The sequence below is a fragment of the Danio rerio genome, chromosome 25 (genome assembly GCF_049306965.1).
Source record: "Danio rerio strain Tuebingen ecotype United States chromosome 25, GRCz12tu, whole genome shotgun sequence".
In the NCBI taxonomy this organism is placed as follows: domain Eukaryota; kingdom Metazoa; phylum Chordata; class Actinopteri; order Cypriniformes; family Danionidae; genus Danio; species Danio rerio.
Window position 1 is genome coordinate 35410982 of NC_133200.1, and position 25296 is coordinate 35436277.

At 39.4% G+C, this 25296-nt stretch overlaps 2 protein-coding genes across 20 annotated transcripts in view; one reads left to right on the plus strand and one right to left on the minus strand.

Moving 5' to 3' along the window:
• The window catches only part of tpm1 (tropomyosin 1 (alpha)), a 55039-nt gene extending 49869 nt beyond the window's left edge, over positions 1-5170 (minus strand). For 6 of the 19 annotated variants that reach the window (XR_012399800.1, XM_005174371.6, XM_017354064.4 and 3 more), the window contains exons 1-2: positions 4917-5124; positions 3013-3138 (exon numbers count right to left, since the gene is read on the minus strand). Coding sequence is in view for 16 of the 19 variants with exons in the window: in XM_005174371.6 (XP_005174428.1) it covers positions 3013-3138; positions 4917-5030 (240 nt within the window). In the remaining 3 variants the exon portion in view is untranslated. 19 annotated transcript variants of the gene reach the window in all.
• The window catches only part of etfa (electron transfer flavoprotein subunit alpha), a 316751-nt gene that overhangs the window by 218584 nt on the left and 72871 nt on the right, over positions 1-25296 (plus strand). The gene's annotated exons all lie outside the window — the stretch shown is intronic.

Genomic DNA, 25296 nt, shown 5'->3' on the forward strand with positions numbered 1-25296 from the left:
ATTATTAAACAACTAAGATAGAAATCAACAACCATAAAAAGCATTCAAGTTCAAATGATCCTTTTATAAGCTGTATCATCATCTTGTATGATGCAAAGCTATGCAAATACTTGCCAAGACTTTTATTTGTCTACTCGTTCAATGCTCTGAATGCAGTTTAGTGTTGAATCTAAATGGAAGTTACATGAAAGACTTCCAGCGGTTCAGTGTTTCTCGAAGGGCAGAGCCGAGGAGCTGAAGCAAATCTTGACCATATAAAGCACTAAGCTAAATATATATCAGCCTGCCTGCTCACTCTCTTATGTCTTGGAATGCACGTCTTATAATTTAAATCATGAATGGTGTAGTTATGTTCACATACCTTTACTAATACTCCATCTTTGATCTGAGGTATGTGGATTGTGTTTACATTACTATGCCATATAGGACTGTTTAACCTGGTGTTACTGATCACGAGTGATGCGCGTGAGTAAAAAACACGTTGTGTGACACCATTTTGGTTTTACTTTTCTTATGGAATGACGTATGATGATGAATATGGAGGCTCGTTTCCTGTCCCACGGTTCTCGTTTCCTGTCTCACGGTTCTACCTTTCTTTAAATCTCAAAATTTGTGCTTTTTTTAGAATTGCGAAATTAGCCTACATATATAGCCATCGTTAGCTAACATATCGAGTTAACATATCGCAACTTTGCCGTTTTTCTTAGAATTGTATGTCACATTTTCGCCTTATAAATTCATAATTCTGAGCAAACATTGTGTAACTTTCACTTTTTAAAATCAGAATAGCTATAAATGCGTAATTCTGAGCTCAACGTTCACAATTTTGACGCTGTTTCTCGGAAGTCTGATTACGTTTCAATTTTGACTTTTTTCTCAGTTTCTCTTTTTTTCAACTCTAATTTTGTCTTAGATTGCAAAATAAATTACGTGTAAACGACAAACTACTTATAAATAATAAATTACAACTTGTTTATCACAATTTCAAGGTATCAATGCGAAATTCCTAGCCTAATTCCATTTTGCAGTATTGATGTTTATTTCCTCAGAATTTCCAGCCTGATCTCTCGAGGAAATGTAACTATTTTAAATGTTGTCAGTTTAGCGGTTAATTCGTACGAATTGGTACGAGTTCAGTTGTACGAAAAATGTGCGATTTTAAAAAGGAGGTGTGGCACCCAACCCCGCCCCTAAACCCAACAATCAATAGGGGATAAACAAATCATACTAAATTGTATGCGATTTCACACAAATTAGCTACTAAACCAAAAATTACGAATTGCTGTGAGATTGTGTTGGAATTTCGACATTTTATCCCGCAATTTTGACTTAAACTACAATTGTAAACCAACATCTCACAGTTTTTTCCTTTTTTTATTCAGAGGTGTAAATTATCTCATAGTTCAAATTTGAGGCATCTTGCAATTTTAACAAAAAATCCTGATGATGTATTTGACCATTTCAAATGATACTCTTAGTTTCTGTGAGCTAGCATCTTGTAATTTTGACTTTTTATCCGAATTGCAACTTGTATCTCAAAATTATGACGAATAAAACTCGCAATTACAAGCTAACATCTCAAAATTCTCACCTTTTCTCTGAGTTGCAACTTTGTTTCTACTGTATCACACTTGTACTTTATTTTGCAACTTTGTATCTTTGTATAAACTCAGAATTTAGATTTGTTGTCAATCTTCGAGGAAACTAAACTGTTTTGCGTTTTGTCAGTTTAGTCGCTAATTCGTCATATTCGTACAGTTCAGCTGTATGAAAATGTACAAATTTTAAAAGGAGTGGCACCCAAACCAAACCATCATTGGTGGATTAGCAAATAATACTAAATATTTTGAGATCGTAGGGTTTCAAAGGAATTAGCCACTAAATCAAAAAGTTAGGAATTGCAGGGAGATTGTGTATTTTATAAAGATTGAATGGAGATTGAATATTTCAACATTTTATTTAGCCATTTTGACTTAAGCTAACAATTGTGAACCAACATCTCACAGTTTTTACTTTTATTTTATTCAGAGCTGTGATTTATCTCATAGTTCGAATTTCGGACATCTTGCATTTTTACAAGTTTATTGCTACCATATAACGCAGTTTCAAATTAAACTGTGAGCTAGCATCTTGTACTTTTTTTTACTTTTTCTTCGAATTGCAACTTTGTATCTCAAACTTGTGACGTATAAAACCAGCAATTACAAACTTTTTAACAAACTTGCACTTTATATTGCGACTTTGTGTCTGAATTCTGACAGCCTACACCTTGCAATCTTGAGAAAAAGTTAGAAATGTAGGGTGCAAAGTCAGAATTAAAGCCAGTTAACTTGCAGTTATCAGAAATCTAGCCGGAATCTTAAGGTTTGTGTGTGGGAGTAATCAAAAATGAGATTTGTTTGTTGTTGATCGCCTGAAGAAACTATTTTACGTTATGTCAATTTAGTGGCTACCAATTGTACGAATTCGTACAGTTCTGTTGTACAAAAATTTACAAATTTTATATGGAGTGGCACCCAACCTCGCCCCTAAACCAACCATCATTTGGGGATTAGCAAATTGTACTAAATTGTGATTGTGTGATTCCATAGGAATTAGCCACTAAATCAATTGCGTTTTCCCCTTTGCTTTCTCGACATTAATTTCCTCGAGTCTTTCTTAAAGATTCTAACTTTGTTTTTCTCTATTTTGACTTGTGAAGTTTATAACTTTTGTGTAAAAATCCCACATTTCTGAGAGGAAAGTTAGACTTGTAAAAAAATTAATAAATTAAATTACAGTCGCCTTTCTTGCTTTGTTTTTTTATCCTGTGGCAAAACCAGACTTCAATGGTGTTATATGTTTACTTTTTAGAGTTCTCCAAGCGACTCCACAAGCACAATATCCACAACCATTCTCACATATGATGAATGACAGACACACAAACTAATTTATAAAGTGCCATGCCAGAGGTGTGAGGAAAAGATGCGTGAAGGCGGTGTGAATTTAGTAACCAATTCCTTATATACTCACATCTGTGGCTTTCTTCTCAGCTAACTCCAGCTTCTCCTGAGCATCTTTAAGAGCCTCAGAGTACTTGTCGAGTTCATCCTCAGTGCCCTTCAGTTTCTTCTGCAGTGCGAGCAGATCATCTTCAAGCTGCGCGTGATTGAGCGATTGATTGACAGCAGTGAAGGGCGGGAAACAGAGTGCGCAAGTGGAGTGGCGGGAAAGGGACCGACAGAGAAAAAAAAAGACGGAAAGAAAGAGAAGTTAGGACAGGAATTACACAAGAAAATACCTTGGTGGCGACCTCCTCTGCGGTCAGGAGCTTCTCTTCGACGCTCTGGTACTCCTCGAGCACTTTATCGCGCTCGTCCTCGGTCACGCGCAACCTCTTTTCCAACTGAATTAGTTCGTCTTCTAACTACACATGCATAAATGACAGATTTCATAACAGATGAGGTAAACTTGTGTTATAATATATCACATTAACAAATAATGTTGAACCCTTCATGATGTCCTGTTTGTGGTCTCAAGTGAAACTTAAGTTTGTGGGGATCGTATAACTGAAGTTTAATTTATACCTACTTTACCACAGAGGGTGGAAGAGTCCAAATATCATCCAAAAGTATTTTGGTTTGGAATATTTGAAATAAAACAGGATTTAAAAACTACTGACTGTTTAAAAAAGCAGACTATAAAGCGATTAACGTAAAACTTAAAGGGAATGTTCACCCAAAATAACAGTTCTGTCATTATTTACCCACAATTATTCCAAACTTATTGGAGTTTCTGTCTTATGTTGAATTCAATGGAAGATATTTTGTTGGAGAAAGGTAGCCGAGAACTTTTTTCGAGATTTTTCTGCTATAAAGGTCAATTGTTAGTCTTTTGGGCGAGGCAGTGGCACAGTAGGTAGTGCTGTTGCCTCACAGCAAGAAGGTCGCTGGTTCGAACCTCGGCTCAGTTGGCGTTTCTGTGTGAAGTTTGCATGTTCTCCCTGCCTTCGCGTGGGTTTCCTCCGGGTGCTCCGGTTTCCCCCACAGTCCACAGACATGCGGTACAGGTGAATTGGGTAGGCTAAATTGTCCATACTGTGTGAATGTGTGTGTGGATGTTTCCCAAAAATGGGTTGTGGCTGGAAGGGCATCCGCTGCGTAAAAAACTTGCTGGATAAGTTGGCGGTTCATTCCGCTGTGGCGACCCCGAATTAATAAAGGGACTCAGCCAACAAGAAAAAATGAATGTTAGCCTTTTGTATAGGAAAAGAGTATACTATGGAAGTCAATGTCATTATTTCCTGACATACTTTGAAACAAGTAGAGGATGAGTGCACTGTAAAAATCATACGATCAATTAATCATGACATCATATATTTTGAGTTCAATATAACTTATTAAATTAAGTTAAGCATGAACTAACTTAATTTTATTAGTTATGCAAGCCGTTTTAAGTCAGTCAAACATAACATAAGTTCAATGGACTCGTAAAGTTAATTAAATTGAGCTTAAAAAATTAAAGCAACCTGGATTTTTTTTTACAGTGTAGGCTACATTACAACAGAAATCGTATTTTTGGGTGAACTATCCCTTTAAGGTTAAATCATCTATAGTCACTACATATTTTTAAACATTTTGAATTTTAATTTTACAGAAATATCACTGGAGAACCCACAACAAGAATAAAACATGAGGGTTAGTAAATGTATGGCTATTTTCCTGCACTATTTAAATAAATAAAAAGTAAGTCAGCATGAACATGGCATTACAGTAACAATATTAGGGCATCCTTTTAATGATTATTCGTTATTTTACACTCCTCCTGTTATTATAATCCACTCCGGCGCAGTAATAATCCATTTACCAAGAAGCGCTCGAGACCGGCGCGTGCGCATTAAGGAGAACTTTTTAAAAGTCCTGATAAAAACCGCAGACCTGTTTGCTCCTGTCCTCCGCTGCCTTTTTATCTCCCTCAGCCTGCTCAGCTCTGTCCAAGGCGTTCTCCTTGTCGAGCTTGAGCATCTGCATCTTCTTCTTAATGGCATCCATGGCTGCTTTTGGGGTTGTCGGGCTTTGAACAGATAAATTTCCACAGAGGAGCGACGGTCAGAAGCGCTTGGGACTGAACGCAGAGCCGGAGTGCGAGTGCCCGCTTCTGTGCGCGCTCTCAAATACGCACGTTCACGGGAGGGGTGACTGAATTCCTCTGGACATTCAATACTTTTTTGGAAACAGCCGCAATGGGCTGCTTCTCCAGGCCCCGAGTATTTTTTTATGGATCTGGGTGGCGATTCGCTGCTGCTCGACATTTGACCGTTTATATGCCTATATAAGGGGAGTGATGGGCCAGGCGAGCACACGCGCTCGCAGCGGGATGGAGACGCGTTTCCGACGCGCAGAACCCAAAACTGAGAGCTCGAGACGCAAACATCGGATTGGGGGTTAATTTTATTGACTTGAAGGAAAATGTTATGATGAATTGGAGCATCTTCTTTAAATATATTTAATTTTATCCATTGATGTCTGTATGTTCGTTGGATGCTATAATTGGATTTCTTTTGTTTGCCTCTATAATTTTTTTTATATTAATAATTTTTTCTTATAACTTTTATATATAAATTCTACATCTGATGTTACATAACAAAGGTATTTTTCTTTTTAGATAATTTGAATATCAACGATTTTAAATAGGCTTAAATTTTTCAGTTAAATACTTTGTTATATGTATTAAAATAATTAGGTATTTGTATTTATTTTATTATTTTTTATTCATTGCAATATTTAAAAAATAATAATTAGTAAAAATAATTAATAATATATTACCTGGTACATATTACATCCAGAGAAATTTAAAATTAGACACAATTTTATTCATTAATCTTTTTTACTATTTTTAATTAAACAGCAGCTTCTTAGAACTGTATATATATATATATATATATATATATATATATATATATATATATATATATATATATATATATATATGGTTGTGTCTGTGTAGTTATATATATATATATATATATATATATATATATATATATATATATATATATATATACATACATATATACAGTTGAAGTCAGAATTATTAGCCCCCCTGAATTATTAGACCGCTTGTTTATTTTTCCCCTAATTTTTGTTTAGCGGAGAGCAGATTTTCTTAACACATTTCTAATCATAATAGTTTTAATAACTCATTTCTAATAACTGATTTATTTTATCTTTGCCATGATGACAGTAAATAATATTTGACTAGATATTTTTCAAGACACTTCTATACAGCTTAAAGTGACATTTAAAGGCTTAACTAGGTTAACTAGGCAGGTTAGGGTAATTAGGCAAGTTATTGTATAACGATGGTTTGTTCTGTCGACTATCTAGAAAAAAAATTGCTTAAAGGGGCTAATAATTTTGTCCTTAAAATGGTGTTTAAAAAATTCAAAACTACTTTAAATCTATCCGAAATAAAACAAATAAGACTTTTTCCAGAAGAAAAAATATTATCAGACATATTGTAAAAATTTCATTGCTCTGTTAAACATCATTTGGAAAATATTTTAAAAAGGAGAAAATTTAAAGGGGGCTAATAATTCTGACTTCAACTGTATATATATAATAAGCCTATTCTGCTCATTTAATCAAAATACAGTACAAATGGTAAAATTGTGAAATTTTATTGCACTATTAACAAAATGTTCAAAAATAGTTTACAATTTATTTATTAATTTACTCTAGTGGTTTTTTCAAAGATTTCTTCAGCCATACGAACATTCAGAAATCACTCTAATATGAATTATTATTATTATTATTAACGGTAATAGAAATAAAAGCAATAATGACTGGAGTAATAATTTCATTTGAAATTACATACAATAAGAAAGAAGTTATTTAAAATAAAAAAAAATAATTAAATATTGAACAATTTTTTTTACATATAATAAATGTAAAAATAAAATAAATAAAAAATGTAAATACAATTTTACATTTAAGAAATGCTGCCTTGATGAACAAAATATTTTTCTTAAAAAAAAAAAAAAAAAAAAACTGACCCCAAATAATCACACACACACACACACACATATATATATATATATATATATATATATATATATATATATATATATATATATATATATATAGGGCGACGCAGTGGCGCAGTGGGTAGCACGTTCGCCTCACAGCATGAAGGTTGCTGGGTCGCTGGTTCGATCCTCAGCTCAGTTGGCGTTTCTGTGTGGAGTTTGCATGTTCTCCCTGCGTTCTCGTGGGATTCCTCCAGGTGCTCCGGTTTCCCCAACAGTCCAAAGACATGTGGTACAGGTGAATTGAGTATGTTAAATTGTCCGTAGTGTATGAATGTGTGTGTGTATGTGTGGATGTTTCCCAGAGATGGGTTGCGGCTGGAAGGGCATCCGCTGCGTAAAAAAAACTTGCTGGATAAGTTGGCGGTTCATTCCGCTGTGGCGACCCCAGATTAATAAAGGGACTAAGCCGACAAGAAAAGGAATGAATATATATATGTATTTTCAAACTTTCACATATAATCAGATTAAATATGATTATATCAGATATTACAGAACAAAAAAAAAATCTTCAAATATACCCATAGACACGTGTATATTTGTCAATTTCTGAAATGAAAATATTTTTTCTGAGAATAGTGAAAAATTTATTAAATTAATAGTAATAATTATTATTATTATTATAATTTAATAACAATATTATCACCATTAAAATAAGTTATTATAATATTTTTTATAAAAGATTAATATACATCAGTGGATTGTGTGACCCTGATGAACTAAGGGGGCATTTCAAGGTCATTGTATTTTACTGTAATATTTTAATTGTAATAAATTACCATAAAACATCAATCACACTCACATAAAACTGCTGGATTAGGAGTCTAAATGATAAAATATCTCTATCTGATCTGAGTCTTATCAGAACCCAAGCATGTCTTTATTTCAACAATAATACACGTGAACAAAACCTCTGCATGGGCTTACAATGTCATCAGCAGCCTTTATGCCTCCCATGACAGATGCAAGAGGGGCTTTGTTTGTTTCTTGGTGTAAGCGAGTGCATGCGCGGACTCTCTCTGTTATCCTTCAGTCTGCCCTTCTCCTCCTTACAAGCTTCTCAGAGTATTTTTAGGGCACTCTTAATGCCCGAGCACCTGGTCCAGTCTGTAAATTGTACATTTCCAAACACTTACACATGTGGTCAAACATAATGCGATAATTCCCTAAAATAACCCCATGTCCCAAATATAATACCCAGTTGTCTTGTACTATTTTTTGCTTTGTTGAAATAGTGCAGAAGCAAGTCATTCTTCGTGTCGAAAAAAATGACTGATTTCCATAAAGGTTTCCTGATTCCAGAGAAAAGTAATTGTATGTATTATAAATTATATATTATTAAATATATATTATTATAAATCTTTTTAATTGCAAGTGCATAACTTTGTAGGGGCAGCGCGGTGGTGCAGTGGGTAGCGCTGTCGCCTCACAGCAAGAAGGTCGCTGGTTCGAGCCTCGACTGGGTCACTTGGCATTTCTGAGTTTGCATGTTCTTCCAGTGTTGGGTTTCCTCCGGGTGCTCTGGTTTCCCCAAGTCCAAAGGCAGGCTCTTTAGGTGAAATAAGCTAAATTGGCTGTAGTCTATGTGTGTGAATAAGAGTGTATGGGTGTTTCCCAGTGATGGGTTGCAGCTGTAACACATATGCTGGATAAGCTGGCGGTTCATTCCGCTGTGGCGACCTCTGATTAATAAAGAAACTAAGCCGAAAAGAAAATGAATGAATGAATGAATAAACACAACATACAAAGCCATCAACAACCATCCTTTGAACATCATTAAAGGGAACAATAGACATTTTGGAAAACAAATTTCTGATTTGGTCTTTTCTAAATGAAATGCAGACCTCTAAACCAATTTTTATTTGAAAATGTCGCCTACCAACTCTTTGACAGATTAAAATGTTTTTCTCAAAAAGAAGAGGTTTCTGACAGTGTGAGCTGATACTTGAGTTGATCCTTGGCTTTGTTGGACTCTTATTAAACACTGTTTACACGAGGATCATTTTGGATTAGTCCACAATTCCCCATATACACATTTATAGAGACAGGCCAGGTAGAGATGAGAGGGGAAGTGTTATCTGAAACCCTCTAATATTCAGCTTTCTCCAGTCCAACTATTACAAATCACACAGTTTACATGTGGAGAAATACCAGCCTGATCTCACAAGGAAACGTAAGTATTTTACGTTTTGTCAGTTTAGTGGCTAATTCGTACGAATTCGTACAAAGTTCAGTCGTACGAAAATTTTAAAAAGGATGTGTGGCACCTAACCCCACCCCCCTAACCCCAACCGTCATTGGGTGATGAGCAAATCGTACAAAGTTGTACGAATTAGATTGTACGAATTTATACGAATTAGCCACTAAATGAAAAAGTTACGAATTGCTGTGAGATTGCGTTGGAAATACGCAAGAATGAAACAGACTGATGTACATGATTATCCTTTTGTATCCAGCATTATAAAAACACAAATGTATAAAAGATTTTTCCCCATGGAATTACAATAAAATAGATTATTAAACACTCATAATACCACTTTGAATTCACAATTTTGACGTTGTGATTTTGACTTTTCACATTTGTATGTATCACAGCAATCTCACGACAATTTGTAACTTTTTGATTTTGATTTTTCATTTTTTTAAAGAGAATTTTGAGATACATTAAGTCGGAAATTGCAAGAATGTCTATAAAATCCATCCTGGTACATATTTGTCTCATTGGGAAAATGTGCTCTGGTGTACATTTTTATGAATTGAGAATTATGTGCTTACAGTTACATATGGCTGCATTTTATTTGTGACACAAACGCTACGGGGAGCTACCGCTGACTGCTTACCTTCGTATGGCTTTTCTGGTGTGTCTGGTTTGCGCAGTAGCTCACAGCGAATGGCGCTAGACTTGGGAGGCGGATCGTTGGGGACCGGGGTTTGAGTCTGACGATGGATGGAAACCAAGAAAAATAAAACCCAAAAAAGCAGCGTGAGCTCACAGTAGAAGCATGCCGGTTGGCTTGTCTTCATGCGTAATATGTCATCCCTTCCCTAAACACAACTGATAGAATGTACACGGTGCCCTCTAGTGTATTAGTGGAAACAAAAATCGTAAAAAGACAAATTCGAGGGTACATATTTATCCGTTCTCAAAAATGTAGCCCTGGGCACATATTTCCAATGAGCCAGGGTTGATAAAAACACAATTGTGTGAAATGAAGTCAAATTTCTGATGAAATGTGAAAAAAAAACACTATTTTTTTATTTCACTATTTTTTCCCCATTTTCTTTTAATTGATAAATAAGAGGCAAAATTGTGAGGTAAAAACTAGCAATTGCATGTTATGTTTACTTTTTAAAATCATGTTGCAGAACAAACCATCCATACGCAAGAATCATGATAAGGAAAGCTGGATTTCCCGTGGAAAGGAGACTGTTTATGTATTTATGTTGAAGTCCTCTGGGTATGTGATGGTTTATAATCTCTTGTCATCATCTCGTATGGTAAAACTCATTGGTTTTATGACACATCCACGCTGCCATCAGATGCATGTTTATCTAAATCTCCAGACCCTCGGGATGTGGCTTTAGCTGTCCTTTCCCAAACTGCTATTAAATACACAGAGGGGAAAAGTCAACTGTTGTGTCGTTTGGCTGTAGTTCAATATCGCGTATGAATTTTGAGTTGTAAACAGAATTACAAAGCAAACAAAGAAATCCCGATGATCCATTTATGAAACATGCATTATTTACAACATCTAAATGTATCTTTGGTGTTTCAGACTACAGTATCTCCTTCGGGCTCTGCTAATGACGGTCCGGAAGTTTCTGAGGGAGGTCACACTTAAGCATGTCTACTGAGGATTATGGAATGAAAGGCAGAGGAAACCAGAGAAGCTGACGAGAACAAGAGTCCTTTTGCATCTGATCTTCATACTTTAATATAGAACTGCACATTTAAAGTTACGGTATATTTTAAGCCGTGAGCCATATTAAGTGATACTATTTATTTATAGGGTTTTTGATTTGATTTTTGATTTGATCTGGTTTGAGTGTGGACCTACAGTGTATCATTTGTCTATAACCATTTGTGTCATCTACCTATATGAATGATACTGTAGTTTAAATCATTAGGCTTAATGTAGATTTGCAGTATTATATTGTGTCTGTAGACCACAAAATCAATCCTAAGTGTAATTTTTCTGAAAGCTGAAAGAATAAGCTTTCCATTGATGTATGGTTTGTTCAGATAGGAAAATATTCAACATGATCTCATGGCAATTTGTAACTTTAGTGGCTAATTCATATGAATTTGTACGATCTCATTTGTACAATGACGGTTGGGTTTAGGGGTGGGGTTGTGTGCCATGCCTCATTTTTAAAATCGCACTTATTTGTACGACTAAACTTGTACAAATTTGTATGAATTAGTCAATAGAGAGATCAGGCTGAAATATTTGGCTGGAACTATTTGAAAATCTGGAACATGATTATTCGAAAAATGTAAGTGAAGTTTTACAAACAAATTTCGAGAGGAGCATGTGATATGATTGATCGCTGCTGGTCTCTCATCTGTAATCAGCAATAATCCAATCAGATTGATTCAAGCTTCGATAGACCAATTTCACCCTACTACATTATCTTTTATTTGGACAAGCCCCCCTTCCACCCCATCTCCTCCTTTTCCTCCCTTTACTAGGGGGAGCTCTTGAGACCTACCTGATCTTGGACCCCCTCATATGCTTGTTGACCAGGCAGGAGCCCTAGGCTCAATTATCTCCGAGCTTAGGGTTCTCTCCCGGGACAGCATGCCAAACCTGCTAATAGCGTCAAGCAATATCTAAGCTGAACTCTTGAAACATTGAGAAAATCTAGGGCTTATGCACATTACTAATAAAATATGAGTTTTGATATATTTACAGCTGGACATTTACCAAATATATTCATAGACCATGATATTTGGCATAAAAGAAAAATCTATCATTTTGACCTATGCCAAAAATGTACCTGTGCAACATTTAAGAGTCAATTATTAAAGGGGTAGCACATTTCAGACTGAAGGGACTCTGTAATAGTATACTGCCACCCCTAACAAGCTAGCAACTCCCTTGTAACTACCTCCTGAGACACTGGAAGTCACCAAGAACAAGCTAGTAACTCCTAAGCAATGCCCTAAAAATAACCTAGAGCTCTCATGCATCTCTTAATTAACACTTCAACGACCACAAGAAACCCTGACAACTTCCTAGCATCGTCCTAGAAACCCCAGAAAACTTGATATAGTCGTCTGCAACTATGCAGAACATCCTACAAATGCCTAGCAACCAGCAACCACTCACAACACCACAGAGAGCAATTAGGACGACCCCGTGGTTGCGTCCAAAATCACATACTTCTGTACTATATAGTACATCAAAAACGGTATGCGAGCTGAGTAGAATTGTATTTCAGAATCATAGTAATCAAAAAACAGTATGCGAGAAGTACCGGGATGACCTACTACTTCCGTAATTCTGAAGTACGCATTTGATGATGCTACACTATCCCATAATGCTCTGGAAGATAATTCATGAATGGGAATGAAGCGATGAAACTGACTTGGGTAGGTCACGTGATAATGACCTATGACGTTATAGCTGTGAGGCGATCATGCTAAGCCCTGTGCCAAGTGCTGCCAAGTTTTTAGATCATTTGAAAAATTCAGCAAAACGTAATCCGCATGACCCTCAATTTATCTCTGTGGAAGGAATCCAGAAGTTTCCCAGATAAACCGTTCTCAGCAGCTACGTTTCCATCCACCTATTTTTATATCATTTTGGAACATCGCATAGAAAACACTTAATGGAAATGGCAATTTTGAAAATGCGCATAATAAAATGTAGCATAAACATTTTTATCAGATTGGAAACAAATTCTCTAAACTACAATGGAAATGCATTTACCAAATAAGTTCCAGAAAGTGCATCAAACATTTCATGTGATTTCGCTTCAACAGATCATGTGATGACAAAATTGGCGGAATGTGACAGATATGTTTGGGTAGATTTTGAGGTCCGAACAATTTTAAATGTTATATACGAGAAAGAAGTGACGACCATCCTTGATGGAAAACATCAACGGAACTCGCAAATCTTCCAAGAAATGCGAGCAGAGATTCTAAAAGGATCCCAGCAGACACAACATCATATGACGTTAACATTAGGTTAGATTTAGGTCTACAGACAATATTATTTTGACGTCCAATAATGATGTGAAATGATGTTGATATATTGTTGATTTTAGGTTGTTAGAAAGTGACCAAAATCCAATGTTGAGCCAACAACTTAAACCAACGTCATATTGATGTCAAATACTGACATTTATTCATCAAGTATGGCAACCAAAATCCAACGTCTGATTACGTCAAGCTGTAACATCATTAGATGTTGATATTTTGTTGTTTTTCGATTGCGTTGGAAAGCTACCAAAATGCAACGTTCTGTCCTATATTGAACATAGATTTCGGCCTGATGCTGGGTTCTGATGTCAACCCAATTTTCCTTCCCAAACAAAATGCAACGTCCCTTCGACATTGGGGTAAATGTCAATCTTATGTCATGTTGATGTCCGGTGCCTGCTAGGATTAAGCAAACAAGATGGCATGACTGTTGTCTAGTCATTTAGCACATTACTTTCGTCTAGTGTTCTGAGACACAAGTAATTACATATGAAAAAAGTCCTTCTAATGCAGCGACCTCCACAGGTTACCCAGATGAAGGCAGTTGTTTGCTGAAATGCGTAGGTGCAGTTTTAAGGAATAGCCATGCCAATTAAGACTTGTTAATATTTTCCAGATTTTTTGAATGCCTTGGACTGATTTTTGCTGTAACTTCCATTTTTAAAAAAATATTTGGTGCCAGTTTATCAGCACGTAATGATTTTGATCTCTTGGACTTGTTGGATGGAAATGGTGATTTCTTTGCAAATGTTTTATGCAATATTCCAGTTTTGCACACATATTCAATTGGCATCTTTGGATGGAAAACATGGCGAATGTCAAACCGAACTTTCTAAGGAGTCTTTGGCCCCCTTGGATACCATCTGAGCGGCTCTGGGAAATTGCAGTGTGTATATATAGAGCGGATTAACCAGTGCCATGCTGGGGTAAATTCATCCTGGACAGCAAATAGAGACGGGGTGTGTGAGTGGCAGAGGTGCAACCCGACCCTGTCGCAACACACACATATCAAGGGGGCGATGACACACAAGCGTACACTTGCTTGCACTCTCTCATGCCAGTGAAACCGAACCCCGCGATAGTTATCACAGGAGGAACGACCAGACACATGTGCATTTAATAACAAGCTCACGTATCGCTTACACTGAGGTTTCACCAAGCCAGGCTGAGTTAGTTTACAACAAGCTGGAAAACTGAAAACTCTATCACCACTCGTGTAATCAGCAACCCTGCTTTATGATGGTTTTTATGTGTTCAATCTCCTCCGTGTCGTGTCTCCTGTACAGTACAGAATGCGGTCAGCTTGCCAAGTTTACATAAATCTTTGATAGCTAGCAGTATGACTCTGAAGTGCTGGACCGTGTGTTTGCAGGTTTTCTTTCCAACAAATTCCATAAAGGCTCGTACACACCGAGACGTCTTCTGCTCGCGTTTTCCGTCGACGTTTAACGAGTTGTGACTAAATAAAGGGCGCCACTGTGATCATGCACACCAATGCGCAAAACGGCAGGCGTAAAAGTCATGTTTTTAAGAAACGCCTCATGCTCGTTTTTTTTTTTTTTTTTTGTCAAAATCAAATCACTTTTGTTGTCACATCATCAGCAGCATGTGTGCTATGGTGCTGGCTCCAGACAGTACAAAATACAGACAGTGCAAATACAACGACAATGTAAAATTGACAGTACAATGAATAGGTGTCCACATGGTGTAGGCAATGTTGTTTCAAGTATGGATTGGTTAAAGTGCAGTGAATGCTACATATTGATGGTGTGCAGTGAGGAGTATTGAAGAGTCTGTGTGGGGTGTGTTAAGTGTTCATCAGCCTGATAGTCTGAGGGAAGAAGCTTTCCTTCAGCCGGCTGGTGCGTGACCGGATGCTGCGGAACCGTCTTCCTGAGGGTAGCAGAGAGAAAAGTCTATGGCTTGGGTGGCTGGAGTCGCTGATAATTCTCTTGGCTTTCCTCATGCACCGCCTGGTGTAGATGTCCTGGAGGGAGGGAAGCTCACCTCCTACTACGCGTGCAGCAGTTCGCCTAATCCTATGTAGGCCTTTGCTATTGCTCCTGGTGCTGTTTCCGTACCAGGTGGTGATACAGCCAGACAGGATGCTCTCCACAGTGCAGGAATGAGCGGAGGATGTGGGGGCTCATTCCAAACCTCCTGAGACACCTGAGGAAGAAGAGGCGTTGTTGTGCCTTCCTCAGCACTCGCAACACGGCGGTCATGTTTGGCACCATCTTAATGACGTATCAAGATGGCGCCACGTCAAAACCTTCTCCACTAATCAGGTTGGCTCTTTTATTCACGTGCACGGAGCTGCTGAAGTTACAGTAAACGGCACTTAGAGGTGCTCTAGCGCAAAACTGTCAATGCGAGCGCACATTAAAGAAGATGCCCAGAGGCGATATGAACGTGGAGCTGCTTATTGCTCTGGTGAACAATAATCATTTCTTCATCGCTAGAGCTGCTACTTGAACCATCCATAACAACAAGTGTGTCAACTTTGTCTTCTTCTTCTGTGTTACAAGCGGGTGTCAGAAGTTTAAAGTTTTGTAGCGCCATCTAACCTCAAGGAGTGATTTTGCATACTCTTCTGCTCGACGCCAGCGAAAATCGATTGGGATTGAATCCGGAAAAATGCCTTGAAAAATGTTGACGATAAACGCAAACATCCCGGTGTGTACGAGCCTTAATGTACAAAATGCAGCCATATGTACCCCTGGACACATATTTTGCGGTTCTCAAAAATGTAGTCCTGGGCACGTATTCCCAATGAGCCTGTGTTGACATATTTTGGGCCTGATTTATACTTCTGCATCAAACACACGCATATGTTCTGGCGCAGCCTTCGTGAGGTCGCATAGCCCTCGCTGTGGCTGATGACGATGCTGAAGCGCTCCTTTTTAAAAATTTAAGCCACTTGTACATTAAGGCACTTACTGCCAGCTAGTGTTTCGGAAGTGTTATTGCAGGGCAACACAAACAGCACGGAAAAGTATAAATGCATGGAAACGTGCAAGGAATGCGTCACGGGTCACGCGGATTACTCATTGCAGAAGTATAAACCAAGGTTAAAAACACAAGCAAGAAACTGCCACCTATTGGTCTGGCAAGCAGAATACAGCATAGGGGTCATGAAAAATTAATGGGGATCATTTTGACAACACTGCCATCTGTACTTGACGCTTTGGCTGTGTCCGAAACCACATACTTCCATACTATACAGTATGCTAAAATCAGTATGTGAGCCGAGTAGTATGTCCAAATTCCTAGAATTGGAAAATCAGTATGTGGGAAGTACCCGGATGACTTACTACTTCCGGCAAGACTCTGAAGTGCGCATCCCATGTACGCTGCACTATCCCATGATGCCCCGTGAGAGAATTCATAAACGGGAATAAAGCGACGCAACTGACGCAGGTAGGTCACGTGACCATGAAAAAATGTCGGATGTAGTACGTCCTAATCCGCTTGTTAAGTGGTGACGTGTTTGTGATGTATGTAATACTGTTTCCGGGTCCAAGCCGCCATTCATTTGAGAGGAGATATCATTCGTTTATGATCACGTTTTATTCCTATCACACAATAAAGTTAATTTTATATAAAATTAAAGTGTACACAACAATCTCTGGGCTTGCTGCATAACAAATACCAAAAATGTAACAATTTATAAAAAAATGATCACTTTCTGGCCATCGGATATTAGGCATGGACATATATACTGCGATCGTGATTTTCGAAAGCCTTAAATCGCTTTGTAAACATTTATTATTACCATTTCATGAGTCTCCCCATTCAGTTGAATAGAGCGCTTGGACCCGGAAGCCGCTTCGCGTGACGTCACACTTAACAAGCGGATTTCCTTCATACTTTTCACATTCATACGGTATAGAACGTACTTTTCTAACGGCCGAGTAGAACGTTTAAAATCAAATGCAGTACCTACTGAGTAGTAGGCGGTTTTGGACGCAGCCTTTGTCTTTTTTAGTAAGTTGCTGTCATGTAAATGTACCATTTGTGGAAACACTAAATCCTAACCATAATGACAGAAACTACAATTTTTCCTGTCCTGCCAAGAAAAAAAAGACATGACACCAAAAATGTCTTTCTCTGCCAATGACCACAATAGGGGTGAGGCAGTGGCGCAGTGGGTAGCACGTTCGCCTCACAGCAAGAAGGTTGCTGGGTCGCTGGTTCGAACCTCGGCTCAGATGGCGTTTCTGTGTGGAGCTTGCATGTTCTCCCTGCCTTCGCTTGGGTTTCCTCCGGATGCTCCGGTTTCCCCCACAGTCCAAAGACATGTGGTACAGGTAAATTTGGTTGGCTAAATTGTCCGTAGTGTGTGAATGTGTTTGTGGATGTTTCCCAGAGATGGGTTGCGGCTGGAAGGGCATCCGCTGCGTAAAAACTTGCTGGATAAGTTGGCGGTTCATTCCGCTGTGGCGACCCCGGATTAATAAAGGGACAAAGCCGACAAGAATGAATGAATGACCACAATAGATCTGTCACGCTTTTTATTCTGCCCTTCATTATAATGAGGCAAGGCAGCATTTTTACAATATTTATAAGCAGCCACATCACTTCACGTCTCTTACACTCAGATTTGAGTTGGCCAAATTGTTATCTGTCAGTAAAGGAACTGCCTGGTCATAAAGATGGTGAGGGAAATAATCAGACAAACTCCTCTGCATTTCATGTCATTCACGATAATGTGAAAAACAAGCAGCTTTGGCTGTAGAATGTGAATCATTTGAGGTTTTTTTGTTGTTGTTCCTCTTTAAAAGTCTGTGTGATGCGGGTGGCAGTCATAATGGTTGAATAGTTGCGGGCTTGTGAGGGTTCCTCCCTAGGAAGGGTTTGTTTGTGTTGCACTAACACAGCTGGAGAAAGCTGGAGTCGTATCTCATGCAAGACAAGCCACCATAATCTTGCCAGAAAGGTAAATTCAGATGTGGCAAGAGATGAAGAATTATCCTATGTGAATGGGGAGGCCTGAAAACCAAATGTTTTTTACTGATCATCAAACCCAACAATGAAATCTGCACAGAATTCCCTAAAGTTCAAACACTTCAGCGGTAAACACTTGGCCACTGTTGGGAAGGAGTCAATAATGCACTTACTGGAAGTTTGCCTTACTTTGCATCCTCAAGATAAGAGATTCCACAACAGCATCAGGGCCGGATGGAGAGCAGAAATTCTCCATCACTGATGGGCCTCATTTGGGAGGTTCATCTTGATAAACTCCCCTTATCCCTCCTCACCTTTGGACAAGGCATGTATGAAACCATCTATTCATTCATCCATTTGTTTATCCATCCAAACCAAAGCCAAAAACAGATGCTGGACACTTGCTTCCTCTAGAGAGCTTGACATTAAGTCAGTTTAGCATGCGTGTTGGGGTGCAGAGCATGTCGCTGACAGACCTCCATCAATATTTAACCCATTTTTTCCATTCCTGGATGTCAGTAGGTGAAAACTTTCCATGGGAGCGGTTGGAGAAGATCTTCCCATATATGGAGCTCAGAGCTGACATGATGAGTTCTTATGTTGAGTTTACGGCTTCCTAAATAGTTTGGTTTCCATTTCACTGAGCTATAAAACCTCTGGGTATGTGCTTGTCTCTATTATTTATCATGCGTCATGCTCATCTGGCCCAGTCAGGACAAATCAAATCAGGCTAATTGAGGAGAGTGAATGGTTTACCTGAGGATACGTGCATTTTTGAAGTAGCTCTTTATTTGTGTGTGATCCCAAGACCTATGCTGTGTTCATAGAAAATGTGAATTAAATTATTTGTGCGAAGTAGATTGCATACAAAGTCAAAAAAAAACATGCGGATAGAGGAGAATTTTTACCAGAAGATAGTAAATAGAACTGTTTTTCCCATGAACATGCAGGATTCACAAGTAGAAAATTCACGCGAGGTGATAAACATCCCATGAATGATTTAGAGAGAATGAAATGATGCTTCCTTCCTTGACAGAATTTTAAGGCTTCGTTTTGCATTAAAAATTATCCAATGTTTTTCTACATTTTACACAAGCACGAACACATCAACACAAATATCCAACCCAGGCTTATTCTGAAAACGTACCGCTATATAAATTTCTGGAGAGCGGCAAATACGTGCCAGGAGCTACGTTTTTTTTTTTTTTCAGTTTTTGTTTTTCGCAAATCTACCAGAGGGCGCTGTGTACGCTTTTTCAAATCTCAAATTTCGAGACAGTCCTCGCTGCAGTCCACAACTTGATCATGTAGTTGACCAGGTCTGCTATGTAGTTGATGATTGCCTACACCTAACCCTACCCTAAACCCAACTGCTACAGTAGCATGGGCGTCACCTTGGTGAGTGGTAGTTGACGATCGTCTACACCTCCCCCTACCCTAAACCCAACCATCACAGTAGCATGGGTATTACCTTAGCGGGCGGTAGTTGATGATCGCCTACACCTCCCCCTACCCTTAACCCAACCGTTACAGTAGCATGGGCGTTATATTAGGGGGCAGTAGTTGATGATCGCCTAGACCTCCCTCTGCCCTAAACCCAACCATCACAGTAGCATGGGCATTACCTTAGTGGGCGATAGTTGACGATCGCCTACACCTCCCCTACCCCAAACCCAACCGTCACAGTAGCATGGGCATTACCTTAGTGGGCGATAGTTGACGATCGCCTACACCTCCCCTACCCCAAACCCAACCGTCACAGTAGCATGGGCATTACCTTAGTGGGCGATAGTTGACGATCGCCTACACATCCCCCTACCCTAAACCCAACTGCTACAGTAGCATGGGCGTTACCTTAGTGGGCAGTAGCTGACGATTGCCCACACCTCTCCCTACCCTAAACCCAACCATCACAGTAGCATAGGCCTTACCTTAGTGGGCGGTAGTTAACGATCGCCTACACCTCCCTCTACCCAAACCCAACCGTTACAGTAGAATGGGCGTTACCTTATTGGGTAGTAGTGGACAATCGTCTACACCGCCCCCTACCCTAAACCCAAACCTCTCAGTAGCTTGGGCGTTACCTTAGTAGACGGTAGTTAACGATCATCTACACCTCCCTCTACCCTAAACTCAACCCTCACAGTAGCATAGTTGTTACCTTTGTGAGTGGTAGTTGACGATGGCCTACACCTCCCCCTACCCTAAACCCAACCGTCACAGTAGCATGGTCGTTACCTTAGTGGACGGTAGTTGACAATCGCCTACACCCCCCCCCCCCCCCCCACCCAACCACCACCCTAAACCCAACTGTCACAGTAGCTTGGGCGTTACCTTAGTGGACGGTAGTTGACGATCACCTACACCTCCCTCCTCCCTAAACCCAACCGTCACAGTAGCATAGTCGTTACCTTTGTGAGTGGTAGTTGACGATGGCCTACACCTCCCCCTACCCTAAACCCAACCGTCACAGTAGCATGGTCGTTACCTTAGTGGACGGTAGTTGACAATCGCCTACACCCCCCCCCCCCCCCCCCCCCACCACCACCCTAAACCCAACTGTCACAGTAGCTTGGGCGTTACCTTAGTGGACGGTAGTTGACGATCACCTACACCTCCCTCCTCCCTAAACCCAACCGTCACAGTAGCATAGTCGTTACCTTTGTGAGTGGTAGTTGACGATGGCCTACACATCCCCCTACGCTAAACGCTATCACAGTAGCATGGTCATTACCTTTGTGGGCCGTACAAGGTCCGATACGTAGTTGACGATTGCCTACACCTCCCCCTACCTTAACCTAAATAGCGTTAGTTTTAAAGACAAAATGCAGCCATACGTACCTCTGGCTAAATAATTTGCGATCTCCAGAAATGCATATAGGGCTACATTTTCAGATTGAGCCTATGTTGCAATTACCCTAACACAATCCATATTGGAATATATTGCGAATTCAGCTGCAGGAAACTAAAGAATGTTATCATAGTGTTACATCAATATGATAACTAAAATGTTTACTACTGCTATTGTTTTTGTCAACAATATCAAGGAAAAGAGAGCTCTCAAACTTTATCCAATATATATTCATTTGTGTCCTGAAGATGTACGAAGGACAGGGGTGTCAAACTCAATTCCTGGAGGGCCGAAGCCCTGCACAGTTTAGTTCCAACCCTGCTCCAACACATTTACCTGTAGGTTTCAAACAAGCCTGAAGGACTCAATCAGTTTAATCAGGTGTGTTTAATTAGGGTTGGAACTAAACTGTGCAGAGCTGCGGCCCTTTTGGAACTGAGTTTGACACCTGTGGACTAAGGGGTTTGGAATGACATGTGAATGAGTAATTATTGATAGAATTTTATTTTTTAATGTGCTACTAACCCTTTAACATCACGCTAATGTCAAATCTGTTTAAATATATTGAAGCCTTTGTGAGTTAATCATTCGTGTTTCGCTCTAGACAAAATAAATCATCTAGAAAAAAAAAAACATGCACATAACACAGACTCTACGTGGTTTACTTGCACTATTAGGGAGTGAGTAAGGCACACACACTCACTCGTACACACAGACGAGATGTGTTTTGAGCGAGACATACCAAACGAACACACACACCTCTTGACAAGCTGTCGGCTCACCATAGATCAGGCCCTCGTGACCCTGTCAGTGTTTGTTCAGATGTTGTGACTGTTCTGGTGTCAGTCTCGGTGTGGGCTTCACACTTCCTGACAGAGAGCTGGAAGATATGGGAGAGAAGCCAAGATGGGTGATGTAAAGCCCTGCTCACACTGTGCCATTCTGCATGATTTTTGCAAATTTGGGAAATCTAAAGATATTTGTGTTCATCAGCGTGGAGCATGGCACACTTTGAGGCAGCCTTTATTGTAGGGAATGTAGGGATGGTAAGGGAACAGTGGGATAAAGGGCAATGGAAGAGAATAACTAACTGAGCAGGTAGGTTAATTAGGTGTCCTATAATGATGCCCAGAGCCTCAGAGTAGAGGTCTGCATTCCCGCGGCTGTACCGCAGGAGAACCCGACCAGATTTCTGTAGTATGAGAAGCTGTATGTCCCAAAGCTGGCATACACTTCAGTTACACACTTAGCTGATGATTGATAATAAAGCTTGTTTGGCGTGCTGTCCCGGGAGAGAGCTTATAAGATCCTCAAGCCCTGGGGTCCCTCCCGTTGCAGGGGAGTTTGAGCTCAGGTAGATCTCGATGACTCCCCCTCCTGCTTATTGTAGCTAAATGTCAGATATGGATGCTGAGAAGTTGTACTCAGAGCTTGGCTAAAATATTTTGGATTAATTGTTTAGGGTGCTTGTTTTTGAACTGCGAGAGGAAACCGGAGGACCCGGGGAAAACCCACGCGAGCACCGGGAGAACGAGCAAAACTCTGCACAGAAATGTTGCCTGGTTTGGAAGGGAATTAAACCAGGGGCATTCTTGCAGTGAGGCAACAGCGCTAATCACTGGCCACCGTGTCGCCCGTTTGAAAGGAGGGAAAGTAGAATTGGGTGGAGGGGTTTCTTCAAGACGAAGATATTGAGATGAGAAAAGTCTGGTTATTTATACTGAGTTAAGGATCGTCTGATAGGATAATTAGTCATTGGCTAAAGTTGGAACAGCTGTGAACAATTATAAGCATGTGATCCTCTCAAAATTTGTTCATAAACTTCACTTTCTCCACCAAAAAAGTACACAATTTTAAGAGGCAGTATAAGTATATGAATTAGAACACAGCCTGACATTAGGACAATTGAAATCTTACTTGAGAAGTGACATGGGAGTCATATTCGTGTAGTCTAACATGCAACAGTCCTTTAGGATTATTAAAAGTTCCACTGTGTTAATCAGGCTAGAGATCAACTCCAGTGATCGCTATAGTCTTCAAATCTGATGCTGAGCTTATGATGTTTTATGAAAACTGGCAGATGTTAAGACGTTAAGACTCAGCAGTGTGCGATATCTAAAATCGACTCAAAAAGTTTTAGGCGGAAAACCTCATCGTGAACAAGATGAAAGAGCACTTTAGATGAAAGTCTGAAAATCGAGGAAAAGGTCTTTGAAAGAACTCCAATTGGATAGGGAAAATATGAGCAACTTTAGGATGAGAAAGTAAAAGGAATGAACTGATGTGATTTATTGGAGTATTAATATCTATAAAGCTGGTTTTGAACTTTAAGAGGAAATGGTATGCCGATCGTGGTATTAATTTGTCATTTAACTGATGCTTTGATCCAAACAACTGTTCAAGATAAGGAATTACTCATGAAATGTCTTCCGCATGTGTGAACAGTTTGAAAAATAGTGGAAATACTTGACAACATGCCATATTTGTTAATGAGAGACACTGACCGGAATACTGTGTCCAGTAATACAATGAACTCAGCTTGAACTTTCTTTTCCAGTGTGATAAATGAACCAGAGATGAACACTGTTTTTATTCCTCCTTAAAGGGTCATGACACCCCCCACTTTCGGTTCGAGTCTATCTCAGAGTTAAAAAAAAAAAAAATGCATCAAAATGGGCGTGGAGCTCCGCGACAAAGAGCTTAGAATGTCCAAGAGGCGACACCCAATGGAACGTTCCATTGCAACAGCAGCGCCCAGCAACAGCCCCGGATTCCACCATTTTGGAGTGAAAGCAATCGGCTGTACATTGGATCTTATTGCTGTCGCGATGGCAAGCAGCTGCTTTGTTTTTTATTTATTCATTTAAAAAGCACATTAAAGCTAAGATACAACCTGAAAGACCATAATGCAGCCCTTACTATCACAATCATCAGCACTTTTAATAGTTTATTTTACAGACTTATAATACGCTCTTGTTCTGTTAGAGTTTTCATTTCAAAATGGCTGCCGCGCCATCTAGTGGCTGTTTCCCAAATTGCACTAGAGTGTCGCCTCTTGGTGATTCTATGCCTTTTGTCTGTGATCAGAGGCAGGAGTGGGCGTGGCCAGCAGAGCAGGGGAGGAGGGGAGCGAACATCTGTTGTTAGTCAGCTCACAAAATGAGACACAAACCGTGAGGAGACGCAAGAGTATATAGTTTACAAAGTTTAAATGCAAAGAAATAAACAGTAATTTAATGCCCTGCCACATTTGTCATTTGTAATTTCATATACACACAACCCAATTTTTATCATTATAAAGATAATCGTGTTCATATAAACTATAAATGAGGACTTCTCCTTCAATCCCTGGGTCTGAATGCAGACTCAGTGCAGCAGGTCTCTTGCCCTGTTTATTTTAACCATTAGCCCTGCTGGTAATCTGGAGGATTTAGGCGAACACAGCAGCACGGCGTTGTGTCTAAATGTGAACGAACTCCACAGATAAAGGACAAAGTCCGCCATTCTCCACCATACTCATACTGCTCTCCCAAAAATGCTTGCTGGACACAAACAGCTTTGCTGTATCTGCCCTGACAGGATCAGGGGGGAAAAACATGCAACAAATCCCGTGGATCATAGAAAGTAACACATACGACCCTTAATGAAGGGCTAAATATAGTGTGCCGTGGGTCTTTGGACGCGGTCTCACCCAATCATTAATGCAGGGTCTCACATCTTGGCACTGGCAGGTCTTTCTTGCCTTCGGAAAGCACGCGCAGTCATAAATAACTAAGAAGCCAGCTCCTCACATAGGATAAGAAAACGCTATGAATAATAATGAGAAACCGACGCGTCATCTTTGCATTTGCAGTTTTGTGCTACGTCACCAATTTTGATCTCGCCTTAAAAATCATTTTAAACCCGGAAGATGAAATTAACTGACAAAAGCTCAAAACTATCCAGTTTTCCCCACAATTAAAGCTAACAGGTGCTAACATGGTCTTAAATGGTGCTCAACACACACAAATCTGTTAAAATATAAAAAAAAGTACTCATTACTCATTACTAGCTTGGACTGTCAAAGGTATGGAAGACTTCTCCTGCTAATGTAGATGTTGTATTGAAGTAGCTGATATTTTTTTACACTACTACTACTGAGGGATTTCAGCTGCTGTCTGGGCGTTCACTGCCTTTCTACACCTTCCTTCCTTCATGTGTTCAATACTTTTTTCCTGTGTC